This window comes from Mycteria americana, chromosome 14, assembly GCF_035582795.1.
Source record: "Mycteria americana isolate JAX WOST 10 ecotype Jacksonville Zoo and Gardens chromosome 14, USCA_MyAme_1.0, whole genome shotgun sequence".
In the NCBI taxonomy this organism is placed as follows: Eukaryota; Metazoa; Chordata; class Aves; order Ciconiiformes; family Ciconiidae; genus Mycteria; species Mycteria americana.
Window position 1 is genome coordinate 14,594,242 of NC_134378.1, and position 13,341 is coordinate 14,607,582.

Here is a 13,341-nt window from a genome sequence, read left to right on the forward strand (position 1 = left end):
CTTCCCAATGAGAACTTCAGAAAGGATATGTTGGGCACTTTGGTCCTTTGCTGAGGTTTTAATTTACCTTGTTGCTGTATACTTGCAATGACAATCATCCATGCATGTTTGACTGCAGTCCTTCCCTTACTCTAGAATTAGCTATATGTCAGCATTCTTCTGTCTATATAATTCTGTAAAGTACTTTGCAACCTTCATTTTGATTCAGATATTAACGGGAACAACAAAGGATCTTCTTACTTGTTACTTTCACGAAAGCTCTTGAATAACAGCTTAATTCCTAGTTCTCTGAGCGCTTAACATGGGGCTTCACACAAGTATACATATTATTTTATCCCTGTATATTTTGAATACAAGCTGTATCAGAGATATTAAACAGTGCTTTAGCTGTAATGGTCTATTAAATTTGTGCTTCTTAGAGTGTAAATTATTTTCATAATGGAGGGTAATTGCTCTGCTTTGTCAATCCGTCACCAATTCATGAACACTGCAGGGTGTATGTGCAACCTCATGTTCAAGGAATTATATATGCAACTCCCATTATTGTTTGTTGTTCAATAAACAGCATCTAATGACTAAAGCTGTGTGTGAGCTGTTACTTAACAGCTAAAAAATTTGCCAGAACTGTCATTGCCTTTCTAGCAGAGAGCTTGTTGTTTGTCAATGCTCAGAGACGTTTTGAATGAGATTATTAACTACTTTGCAATCAGTTTTCCTTCAGTGTTAATTGTACTGCTAAATCCTAGGATATTGTGTTAAAAATCATTGAAAAATCAGTGTCGCATCACAGATGCACTTTCGTGCTTAAAAGAACAGATGCCGAAGTTGTGGGCACAGTCTGCCTACAAAAACTCTATTTTTGTCATGAATTGTGCATTTACATGCACAGGAGGGATACTTGTGATGTTTGTACACACACGCACCACAACTACCTACTTTCATACCCTTTCCTTGCCATCTCTAATATATAATCATTGTATGTTATGGCAGGGGATCCTAGGAATTACTGACAGGTATTTGATGGATAAGAAAAGCCTTTACAACACAACAAAAAGTCCTGCTTGATGCATCTGAGTCATTTAAAAAATCGTTTCAGGTTCTAAAATTTTACAAATGGAAAAATAATAGTCTTGTTCTTCCCCCACAAATGCACATGCATAGCTCTACCTATAATGTTTGGTAATTGCGTTAAATATTAGTTCCCTTTTGTACCCAGGCTGTGCAAGCAGCTTGTAAATTATGGAGTAAAAATGTGGGGCTTGTAAATACCTAGTAATAAGTAATGCTCATGCATCCTGGAGTATAGCAATAAAAATGGTGCTGATTTAATGAGTCATCAGCATTCCTGAGCTCACAAGAGGTTTAAGGACAGACCTGAGTTTTCTTGCGTTTGAGGTATGTACAAGTCTTCCTCTCCCAGGTAGCAGTTGGGTTTGTTGAAGTGAATGTCAATGATAGTTTTATATCTCAATACAACGATGGTACCAGGTTATAGATAATACCTTTCACCCTGCAGAATTGCTAGCTGCTTTTCTAAACCCCGTAATTCCTTAATGCTGCAAATACAACTATATTGGCAGAAAAGTATGTTGTGCAATGGCAAGGAGGAAAGGAGGCGATTTAAGTCAAGGTTAAGGGAACACAGAAGTGCTGTGAGTTCCTTACTATCCACAAGGATATCTGTGAAATCTTGCACGAAAGGCTAGCTTTGCGGTGTTGGAAATTGAGAGCGCTTTTCCCTTTTGTGGCACTCATCGAGGGCAGCTAGCAAAGTGTTTTTCTTGTCTGGAATTCCCACATCAGAAGTAAAGATAATAGTACTCCTTATTGCGTCCCATCTATTTGCAGAATGAGTTCTGTAGAGTGGAGAGGGTCTCTTTCAAGACCAGGTCTATACTGCAAAGTTGTGCTGGTGTCACTGCATGGGAGCTGGGGTTATGAATAATTAATCCTCCCTCACAGAAATCGTGGTGTTAAACTTCTTTCTAGCAAGGATACTAACCTATGGTCTTTCCATCCTAGTTCTGCTATGAAAATGAACACTTACAAACATGGAAGGAAAACCATTAGCATTCTTTCAAATCAAAATATAATCACATCTTCCCGATTTCAAAGCCCATCCCTCTCGGCAAATCTCATTAATTATCCCAGACAGGTGTTTTTCAACAAAAGCTCCTTCTTGCATTCTCCCTTCTTCTCCAGCCTCCTACTTGAGCTAATGAAGCTTCAGCGATGCCTCTGGAACAATGGAGCAATTTATATAACTACAGGTTGGAGAGAACAAATAAGGAAGGGTAATTGAGGAAGGGCACTGAAGAGAGGTGGTGGGAGCAAAGTTCCTCTATCTGTGTAAAGAGATGTCTCATTATTGGTGATTAGGGAGGAAACATTACCGAGTCAAAAAGAAAGTAGCTGTGCTGAAAAATGTTCTTTGATAGTTTATTGATATGCAGACACTGCTTTGTGAAAGGACCACAGACCTCGTTATGGTGGCCTTTACATCCTCAAGTTAATGGACTGTAGGTTTGTATTAAAAGAAGGGAACTGGCATTACCTCTGCACAGGTCTTACGGGAAGTCACTTAGCCCATTTCTATAAAAGCTCCTGGGTATGATTTACAGCTGCATGAACGTTGTTTACTAATGTTCCATGCATGAATTGGGTACTTCTCTCTGGAAATAGCTGGGTTTCTTTTCTGTGTGGAAGCCTATATGCTTCCACAAATATTTGATGCATATTCATAATTACAGCAAGTCGTCTTTCATGGTTTTTGAAAACAGGTCCTGCCTGCTCGGTTTATGTCTAGACAACAGGAATGGGGCATTTTTGTTAGCAGGTACGGTAGCAAAAAAATATATAGACATTTTACTAAGCTAGGTGGCAAGAAGCGCTACCTTGTCTAATGGTAATGTGTTTTCACAGTTCATACTTGATTATGCCTAGAAGCTCCCTAGTCCCTGCCTTGTCCAAATGCATACAGACATTTATATTCTGAACACTGAAAATCAGTAGAATTCAAATACTCTTTTAAGCATATTTGAATTAGTCATCAGTTACTCTGAAACGTCAAACCAGCTTATAACATTCCTCATATGAAAACCAGACGCAGGTGTGACCTCACGTCCAGGCATAAGTAGTTATTCTTTTTTATTTGGCAAGGCAAGAGCTCTTCTTTCAGGAAGGAATGTAAGTATCTTTCCTGCAAAATCCACCAATGAATAAAATTACTTTCAGCTAAGTTTAGGTAATTCTGCCCATATGGAGGTCAGAGACCATAAAAATACTGTGCAAAAGGCTCACAGTGAAATGCATCCATCTCTTTACTCTTTGGGGAAAGGACTTTAAGACCAAAAGCGCATTCTGCAAGCTCAGAGAAAAGTACCATGAGGATTTTAAATTATACAGAAATATATTGATGTCACTAGTGGGACTCCAAGAAAGCATGGTGCTTGTACAGATGCATCTGCACTTCAGTGCAGGTGTACCACGGTCTTATGGATCACTGAAAGCAAAACCAATCTCCACCAGCTCCCTGGCGAGTATTAGGAATTTTATGAGTCTGTTAAAACTGGGTATTTTGTTTACAGCTTTAGCTCTTTGACTGTGTGAACATGTGAAAGAAAGGAATTCCTAGCCCATGTGCTTGCAAAGGCACCTTGAAATTTAAAGCTGGCCTCATCACTTTTGAACAGTTACTACTAGTGGATATGGGTGAAAACCTGCTGTTTGCCTTCAGTACATAAATACTTAATCATAAACTAAGAGTTTGAGATTGGAGGCTCAGACTATCTGGAAAAAAGTCATGTTCAGAATTTAAACAGTTGCAATTCCCTTTTTAAATGGCTGCTTGCTCAGCTCATCATGTGCAGGAAAACCAGTTCTGGAGCTAGGAGTGTTAAAGTGTTTTGTTTTTGTGGGATTTGTTTGTTTGTTTGTTTGTTTTAAATTTATTCACTGAATTCAAGCTCTAAGAAGGAGAAATTTATAGAAAAGGGGAAAAAAAGCCTGCTAAAATAACTCAGTATATGCTCCCAGTTGCTTAGCTCTGGTCTTCTTGCATAATAATGTTTTAACGTTCTTGATGTATTGGAATGTGGAGGAAATAAGAGAAAGAGAACCAACCTCCTCTGTCACCTTCCTATTTTATTCTACCAGAAAGCCCAGTTACCAGTCCCTACTCAGGCAAATGCCTCATGTAGGAAAGACTGATAAATTCTTTGTTCATTCACTTGTTTGTCAGAAGTAACAAAACCGCAGTATGGAAGGTATCCTCAGGTCTAGTTTGTCAGAGATTCAGCTGTTTGTCAGAGAAAGCTGTGGGAGTTTGTTTAGATGAACTTTTAAGTTTCCTGTCTCTTAAAATGGTAGAAGAAGTGTCTGTGCTAATAAGATTCCTGGGCTTTCAGTTATGTTTGGGGGTATTTCTGTGACACCCCCACCCCCCACGCCCCCAATGGGAGAAGGGAAGGAAGCCAGCAAGGTGCATTATGCTGTAATCTCATTCAGTTTTGTTAAATAACTGGTATCTGTTTTGACTTTTCAGTAGCTGCCTGTAGCATCGTACTGGTTTTGGTGGCAGTAGACGGCATGCAATCAACATTCATTTGCAAGCATGAGGCCCGGTGAGCAGAGAAGTCGGGATCAGAGGGATGCGTTGTACAGGGACAAGGAGTAGCCCTTTGTGTCGTGTGCTGGCAAAAGCGGTACAGGAGCAAGTGTTGTGGGCATGACTTCAGAAGCTGATAAAATCTTCCTGGAGAAAGCTGGCTCTTTGCGTGATGGAAGATCACATGAAATGGGGCCTATTTCTCTTTTGCAACCAATTTAGTATCATTTTAACAGTTGCTTGGCCTCTACTGTATTTCAAAGGCCTTCCACTGATCCAGTGATGATCATGCAGGATAATCTTTAAAAGGAGAAAACAAAATCCTTTTTCTGGAGGATGAGAATGTGAAGTAGGTAACCACTATTTAATACCAGGTTACCAAAAAAAAAAAAAAAAGACAGACACGACAATTTCTCCACCCTTTCCTTAAGGTGTAATGTAGTCGGTAGCTTTTCTTTTTATCAGACTGAATGATCTAGTAGTCCCACCTCTCTTTATGAACAAATGAAGAGAACCACAGCTGAAAAGTGGTACCTCGTTCACATGATGACTTCGTCATTTTTAGGCAGGCCAGTGGATTTCATAAGTCACAGGAAGAGTTAATGTTAAGGTAACCTTTTCATGCTCTGGAAAAGAACCAGAGTTAGAAAGAGTTAATTGATGTGCTCTCACCACACCCTTAGTGTGCTGTCAGGAACCTGCTCATCAGAGGTAAAAGAAACTCAGCTGTTTTGGGAGCAATTTTTTTGCAAAATGTGTATGCTTTAATTGTCTCCTCAGACAAATCCATAGATGTTTTACTTTCAGTTGGATTTTATCATTTCCAGCAACACCCTGTTTACCATATAGTATTTGGCAAACTTCATATAAAAATACTTTATTGGGGTTTTCAGAAGGTCGCAGGCACAAGGAAAGGTACAAGCAGGCTCAACAGTACAGACTGTCAATTCTTCGTACACATACTTGAAAGGATATATTTTAACCTGTATATAATGGTCTGACTGAACATGTCACAAGACTGAAATACCATATACAAGAAACAAGACATCATTTAAAACCTGACTTCAGATAACAATACTGATCTACTCAACAAATGTCACTGCAATAAAGTTGGATAGCATTTTCTTTTATTTCTAGCAGCAGCCAAAAAGCAGTTTGCTTACAACAGCTAAGTGTAATTGGCAATCACAACATCATAAGCTTTTGGGTACGACTTTACAGCATTTGGATCTCTATTTGTAAATGTAGTTTTCAGACTTATGATCTTGAGCTTCCCTGTACAATACTGTTAAATATGAGCGTTTGCCATGGCAACTAATTACGTATTTGTATTACCATATCACTGAGCAGTGCCAACAGAGATGGGGAGTTGAAGTGTTTCGCTTTATGGTAACACTACCTCTGTTCCCAAAGAGGTTACAGACTAAATGGGCAAATATGATGAAGCATGAGATGGGAAGCAGAGATTAAATGCCCAAGATCTCACGTTAAGATTGAGGATAGAGCCCTGGTCTCTTGAATCTGGTGCTCTATCTGTGGAATTACTTGACTGCTTAATAAATAAGTCGATGCTTATGTTGCCTGGATGAGCTCGACCCGGGTCTCCATTTAAATTATGTATTTTAAAAGGAAGCATGCAAGAGTTCTAGAACTTGCTAAAATTAAGAGGTCTGAAACTAACTTAAAAAATGGAACACAAGCTTCACTTTTCCCAGTGCTTGTCATTCACTAGCACGTTGCCAAAAGAGTATTTTTAAGATCCTGCAGAAGAGATTTAAAAATGTCTTTGGGTCATCATGAAGGAGACTGTGGAGAAGCTGATACCCTGCTGGCACCTTTCACACAGGCACAGCAGCCCTCTTCTTCGGGTCTGCCAGGGCTCCCACGTCCTGCAGGCCCAGGGACCGGGCTCGCTCCTGCTGCACAGCTCCGGGCAGGGGACAAGGGCTCCCATGTGCCATGGGAGCGCTGGGCAGTGTGCGGCTGGACGCAATGGAAACCAGATCACTTTTGACGTAAGGATCAGGGAATGCCAACAGGGTGCTTCAGGATGCTCGCGGCCTCTGAGTCTGGCTGTAGACTCCTTAGGGCAGAGATCTGTCCCGTCTTGGGGAGGGAAAGGGACATCTATTGCACCACATGCAGTGAGAATCTACATTGTGGCTGTAGCTGCTGTAGCAGTAACGATAAATGAGGCGTTTTCCTTCTGAGGTTCGTTCTTTTCTTTCTGTATTGTCACATATGTGTGATATCTTAAGCGTAGGGAAAAAATTCTCCCATTCGTGGGACAAATCAGGTCTTCAAGCAGGTAAACTGTAGTTTAGTCCAGTGGTTTTAGGTTAGATATTTATATTTGTTAGCTTTTATTTTTATTTTAATAAAATGCTGATGCCACTCTGGCTGACTAGGTGGCAGCAGAGCTCTTCTGTTGGCACCTGCAAGTGGAGGACACAGATTTCGCTGCCTGTGGTTAATGTCAAAAACCCCTTACCCTTCCATTCTGTGTGTTTTTGTTGCTGATGGACTAGAATAAATGAATAGTGGCCTCACTGCTGCCTTCATCACATGCCCCAGACCATGGTTCCCAGGTTCTTCCAAGGAAGGAAGCTACAGTACTATTCCATAACACAGGTGTATTAAAACAAGGCTCTTCTCATCCGCACACTTCACTTCCAGCAGTTCTGAAGGGGATCGTGAGGTTGAATCTTTAGCTTCTTGGGACAGAGGAGTTTAATAAAAGCTCTTCTGAAGCTGTAGTGGCAGAGAGGGTACAGGACAGGGTTGACAGCCGAGTTGATCCACAGCAGCCAAAAGGAAGTCTCGTACCAGTAATCAGGGATGCAGTGGCCATGGCAGCCAGCGCGGATGATCATCAGGAGAGTGTATGGTGCCCAGCAAATCCCAAAAATGCCCACGATGATTGCCAGTGATTTGGCCACTTTCTTGTCTCTAGAGAGCCTGAAGCGTTGAGTCATGTTCTGGGACACTATCTTCATCCGTTTCTCTACGGACAGAGAGGATGCTGAATTTTTACAGCTCTTTTTGTTGCAACACTTAGGTTTTACGGAGATCTTAGAGCTTGTTGACAGCAGGTCTTTGGCACCCAGGCTGGCAGTGGAGGCTGCTGCTTGAGCTTTGCTCTTAGAGAGGTCGAGGGTTTCAGCTGGCTCCTTCTGCTCCCACTTACAGCATTTCAAAGAAAGCTTTGCTTCTGGGCTCACTTCCATCTCTTCAGTGGAGGACTGGTTGTGCACTTTGTGGAAAACATCCAGCCGTATTTTGGTACGCTTCTGTATGTTCAGGTAAATGCTCAGGTTGAAAAACATTACACTGATAAAAGGGGTGAAAAACTCCAGTGTAGAGGCTGTCATGAGAAAATACCAGTTGTAGAAAAATTCAGCGTAGCATTCTCCAGTGGGTATGATACTCTGGCCTGATATATACTCCCAGCTGATAATGGCAGGTCCGTAAAGCAGGAACGCAAATACCCATACCATCACCATCTTCAGCACTGCTCGCTTGGTGTTGCCTTGCTGGGCTCTGTAGGCGACCTGCAACAGGGAAACCTTTTTTTAAGTATGGCCACACACCCCAAAAGTTGAGGGTCTTCACAAACGAACTGTTAGCGTTCCTGGTAAAGTTGCTAAGCAATATCCCAGCAGTGTAACATTCATATGCCATAAGCAACAGGAGCGATTGCTAGATAAATCGCACTCCTGCAGGGAAAACTCAGAACCCTCATTTTGCAGCTCCAAAACCAGATGTGGCTTCTGCTCAGTGGAAATGTACTGACTTGGATGGAGCCCGGCAGCCTGCTGCACCCCACCACTTGCCTGAGTTGTCCCCAGCTACTCTCTACAGCTCCTGGGGAGAGGCATGCGTCCAACTCCTGGGCGAGGCAGGCACCTAGCTCTGCCTCTCTCTGAGCCCTCGTAGCTAAGTCATGGCGTATTTGGAGTCAGGGAACAAGCAAGCAGGGATGGATCTGATCTGCCTGCGAGTTGCTCATTACCTCCTGCAAAAGACTGAGCATTTTCATCTCACCGCGTACCCAGAGACCTCATGGCAGTGCCCTGCCAAAGTTGGTACTGCAATCTACTGCCTTTGGTAGCTAGGGAGAAGCTGGGAGTCCAACTGCAATCCGCTTCTTTGTCCGGGGGATAATAAGCCCCTGCAAGTTAGTAATAGGTCTGCTTACCTCGCTGACTCACTTGTACACTACTGTCCTGTCATCTGGGAAGGGAACACCTGCACAATCGGGTCTGAACCTTAAATGATTTAATTATGCCAGAAATACTAATCTGAAACCACAGCTGAATTATGTATTTGTGGATAATTATTGCTTTCCATCACCAGGCTGAAAGATTCATAATTTCTGGAGGATTCAAAGAGCTTTTAATTATTGCAGAGAATCCGGAGAATAAAGCAGGAGGAGAGTTATTCCCCTCTCAGCTGCCATGACAGGACTCACCGCTCTTGTCACCGAGAGGAATCTGTCATAGCTAATCAGCACGATGTTGAAGACCGAAGAGGTGCAGAGCAGGTAATCAACTACCAGCCAGAGTTTGCAGAGGCTTCTCCCGAAGATCCATCTCCCCGTCAGCACATAGGGCACGTACAAGGGAATGCAGAAGGCACCTGCAACCGGAGGGGTCCGTTGGCATTGCCGTGCGGGAGCCGGCACGGTGGCCGCGCCCCGGGGGAGCCGCAGGCGCCGGGCCGGGTCCTTCCCGCGCCTCGCAAGAGCCCCGCACCCGTCTGCGGCCGCCGCCCGGCTCCCCCCGCCCGCCCGGCCCCAGGGAGCAAGCGGGGGGAGCCGGGGGGGTGTCGGGCGGGGACCCCGGGGCTGCGGAAGGGTGTCGGGGGGCAGGAGCGGGGCACCGCCGGAGGGGACCCCGGGGGTGGCGGTGGGGGGGACTCCAGAGCCGCCGGGAGGAGGCGGCCCGGGCGCCCCTGCCCGCGCCGCCGAGGGCGCGCTGCCCGCTCCGCGCTGCCCGCTGCCCGCCCCGCCGCGAAGTTGCTGCCGGGCCGGGCCGGGCCGGGCAGCGGCTCGGCGAGCGCGGAGCTGCGCGGGGGGCGGCACTTTACCTACTAGGAAATCCGAGATGGCCAGGTTGAGGAGGAAGAAGTTGTTCTGGGTGCGCAGGCTGGAGTCCGCCACGAAGGCCAGCATCACCAGCGCGTTGCCGGCCACGGTGACGGCGATCAGCAGGGCCATCAGCGCGCCCAGCGCCGCCGTGCCGGCCGCGGCGAAGCGCCCGGCGGCGGCGGAGCCGTTCAGCGCCCCGCCGCCCTCCATGGCCCGCGCCGCTCCGCGCCGCGCCGCAGCCGCGGGGCTGCCGCCCCTCCCCGCCCCGCCTCCCCGCCCGCGGGGGCCGCAGCCCCGCGCTGCCCTGCGGCCGCTGGGACCGACGCTCCAGCCCGCAGCATCCCTGCGTCCCCCCGGGCAACCCCGGATCCCCCCGAGCATCCCCACATTACCCCAGAGCAGCCCCACATTCCCCCTTCCCCTCTCGACCCGGGAGCATCCCCACATTACCCCAGAGCAGCCCCACATTCCCCCTTCCCCTCTCGACCCGGGAGCATCCCCGCATTACCCCAAAGCAGCCCTACATCCCCCCTTTCCCTCTCGACCTGGGAGAATCCCCGCATTATCCCAGAGCAGTCCCACATTCCCCCTTCCCCTCTCGACCCGGGAGCATCCCCGCATTACCCCAGAGCAGCCCCACATATCCCTTCCCCTCTCTACTTGGGAGCATCCCCGCATTACGCCAGAGCAGCCCCACATATCCCTTCCCCTCTCGACCCGGGAGCATCCCCGCATTACCCCAGAGCAGCCCCACATTCCCCCTTCCCCCTCAATCCGGGAGCATCCTTGAATCCTCCCAGAGTATCCTCGCGTTCCCCACAGGAACATCCCTGCATCTCCCCAAAGCATCCCCCCACGATAAAGGCCATGAGGAGAGCTTATGGTTCCTGCCTCAATGGAGAGGAGTGGAGGTCAAGGCTTAACTTGTCTTTTAATCAGAGATGGGCCAGGAGTGCTCTCCGGGCAGGCGGAGGAAAGAGGGTGATGCCCTTGACTGTGCCCCTCACTGGCAGCAGGAGGAAGAGGTAAAGCTGCCTGGGAGCAGGCAACTCTTTACCAAGCGGCCATGCCAGCTGGTCTGCAAACCAAGGAGTCTTTGCCCACAGTCCCCAGCTCCAGGGGAATGATTAATGCTCCCTCCTCCCTCCACTTGTTTAGCTTTTCATAGCTGAGGAGAATACCCTCCTCCCTCCACTTGTTTAGCTTTTCATAGCTGAGGAGAATAACTTTTGTTGGAATACTTTCTTCAGTTGGTGATACGCCAGGATGAAGTTACCTACCACTGTAAAACCCCCGTGCACAGTGCCTGCTCCAGACCACAGGAGTGGAAACGTCTTCACGGGTGTTGTGTCACAGGGGTAGGATCAGCTCACCACAATCAGCAGCTCTGGAGATTGGCACGGGGACGTGCAGAGCAGCAACGCTGGAAACCAGAGAAGGATACTGGCTGGAGACCCTGGCCGAGCGCCTTTCTTTCTGGAGAAGTCTGATAAGTTGTGTATGTCTTTGAAGAACAGAGATCAAATAAGCAAAGAAGCAAAGCCAGAAAATTGTGCAAACCCAGAAACGTGCAGAAAGCTACTGCCCGGGGGGTTTGCTGCCTTCTGATTACTCCAAAAGCTATTTTCACATCAGTAACTGTTACAGCCTTGCAGAATTCGTCTTCAAACCCATGGCCACTGTCTTGATAGCAGATGCTGATCCTGCTGGAAGGAGGCTGAAAGGGCTCTTTTAAATCATGGTAAATAATTTGTAGCCAGCAGAGCCAGGAGGTGAGAGCACCTCTCAGCGCGGCGCAGGCAGGGAGCCTGCCAAGCACTCCCACAGGGGTGACCTTTGGTGGCACCCACCAAAGGGTGGCCTCCAGCAAGGACCAGCCTCATCCTGTCCCTTAACTTGCCCAGCACTGAGACAACATGCTGTCTCCGCATTTAGAACCAGGCTTTCTTTTCCCAGGTGCTGTGCAGGGGCAGCGCAGGCAGGCTGTGCCTGACGGGCAGGCAGCCGGGCAGGCCTGCAGCTGCCCGATGTGGGGAGTGACTCCCCCAAGTGACGCCATCACTCCAAATGTCCCCCCCTTCCTTCCTTTTCCCCAGCTTTATATACTGAGCATGATGCCATATGGTATGGAATATCTCTTTGGTCAGTTGGGGTCAGCTGTCCCGGCCGTGTCCCCTCCCAACTTCTTGTGCACCTGGCAAAGCCTGGGAAGCTGAAAAGTCCTTGATTTATTATAAGCACTGCTTAGCAACAACTAAAACATCCCAGTATTATCAACACTCTATTCAGCACAAATCCAAAACATAGCCCCATACCAGCCGCTATAAAGAAAATTAACTCTATCTCGGCCAAAACCAGGACACTTCTTCAGGGAGTCAAGTGTCCCCAAGCCACTCCACGAAGCAGAGAACTCGGTCCCCGCCGCTGCCATGTCCTGATGCAGGATGTCGCTGTGGGCTCGTGGGAGCTGTGGGTGGGAGAGCAGAGGACGCTGTGTCTGCGAGAAACTCCTGGTCGGTGGGGTAATGGCTGGAGGGTGCAGTGCGGCCGTGGGAGGCTTTGAGAAACTTCGCGCGTGGCTTCAGCACTGCCTTGAGGAAGATCAGATTTAATGACACACCTGACTGAATTCCCACCAGCGTGGTGAGCAGCCCGGCTGTGCAGCTGCAGCATGGCCGCAGCAGAGAGGACCTGAATTTTGTGCATATCGCCTCAGATGTGATGGAGAAAGGGGTTTTTTTTCCCCATGATGTTTAATGAACCCACAGACCACTTTCATTCTGTGGCTGTTTGTGATCTGGTGTTATTTGTAATCTCTAGCTATTCAGGCAATCATTAGTATTCATTGAAATGTTTACAAATTCCAAATTGTTGTGTGCATGTTGCAGTGTTATCACTAGGAGCTCTTTGCTGTTTGTTAGCTGTCATTCATTATTCAGAGTTTTCACCATCCAGATAGAAAGCAGAAACCATACTCTGTACCTAAAGTAATTTATAAAGTGATTTGCAAAATGTAACGTGGACAAATCTCAATTATTGTTTATCCAGAATAATTTCCCAGGAATGTTAGATAAATAAGAGATGATAGAGCTTAGCAGACTATATTCCTGGTCCTGATGTTTCTCTCTTGCTTCAGTGGAAGGACAAATATATTTCTAATATATTTCAGGAAACATGCTATCTTGGTAATAAAACAAAGGAAATCACCCAACCTAGAAGGAGTAGATAAAGCAGATTACATAAAGATATGCAAGCAGATGGTATGATGGCTAACGTTTTTGACCTGGCTTATGTGGTACATATGCTACATGTAGATATCCCATATGTTCATAAGTGCTTATATGTGTTTATATAGGGTGTATTGATCACCCTGCAGTCAGCCTATGGGGTTCTCTCGTGGGGTAGGAGGCCTCTGGAGCCTCAGAGCCTGAATACTGCTTAATTCTTGTGCAGATACAGGGGCCAAAATAGGACCTCGCTGGAGGGTCAGAGCTCACCTATAAGCTCACCTGAGCCTGGTTTCTGTTTCCTCTAAGGTTGTGACTGAGAAGCAGGGACTGGGGACAGCAGATGCAGGCGTCCCAGCCCAGAGCTCCCTCCCGAACCCGCTCTCGAGGGCTCCTGCCCTGCTGCAGGCACGTCCCAG

General features: G+C 46.8%; 1 protein-coding gene across 1 annotated transcript; it reads right to left on the bottom strand.

Annotated features, from left to right (window-relative positions):
- Positions 1-7,067: 7,067 nt before the first annotated feature.
- Positions 7,068-9,935, bottom strand: HRH3 (histamine receptor H3). Its single transcript, XM_075517119.1, has 3 exons — positions 9,695-9,935; positions 9,078-9,244; positions 7,068-8,157 (listed from the first exon to the last, which is right to left on the bottom strand). The coding sequence occupies exons 1-3, from the start codon at positions 9,903-9,905 to the stop codon at positions 7,273-7,275; spliced, it is 1,263 nt and encodes a 420-aa protein (XP_075373234.1). The 5' UTR covers positions 9,906-9,935; the 3' UTR covers positions 7,068-7,272.
- Between the last annotated feature and the right edge of the window lie 3,406 nt (positions 9,936-13,341).

Coding starts and splice junctions, on each gene's coding strand:
- HRH3 (XM_075517119.1), bottom strand. CDS start 9,905: ATGGAGGGCGGCGGGGCGCTGAACGGCTCCGCCGCCGCCGGGCGCTTC. Junction 9,245..9,694: donor CATCTCGGATTTCCTAGTAG/GTAAAGTGCCGC, acceptor CTCCGGTTGCAG/GTGCCTTCTGCATTCCCTTG. Junction 8,158..9,077: donor TCCTCTCGGTGACAAGAGCG/GTGAGTCCTGTC, acceptor TCCCTGTTGCAG/GTCGCCTACAGAGCCCAGCA.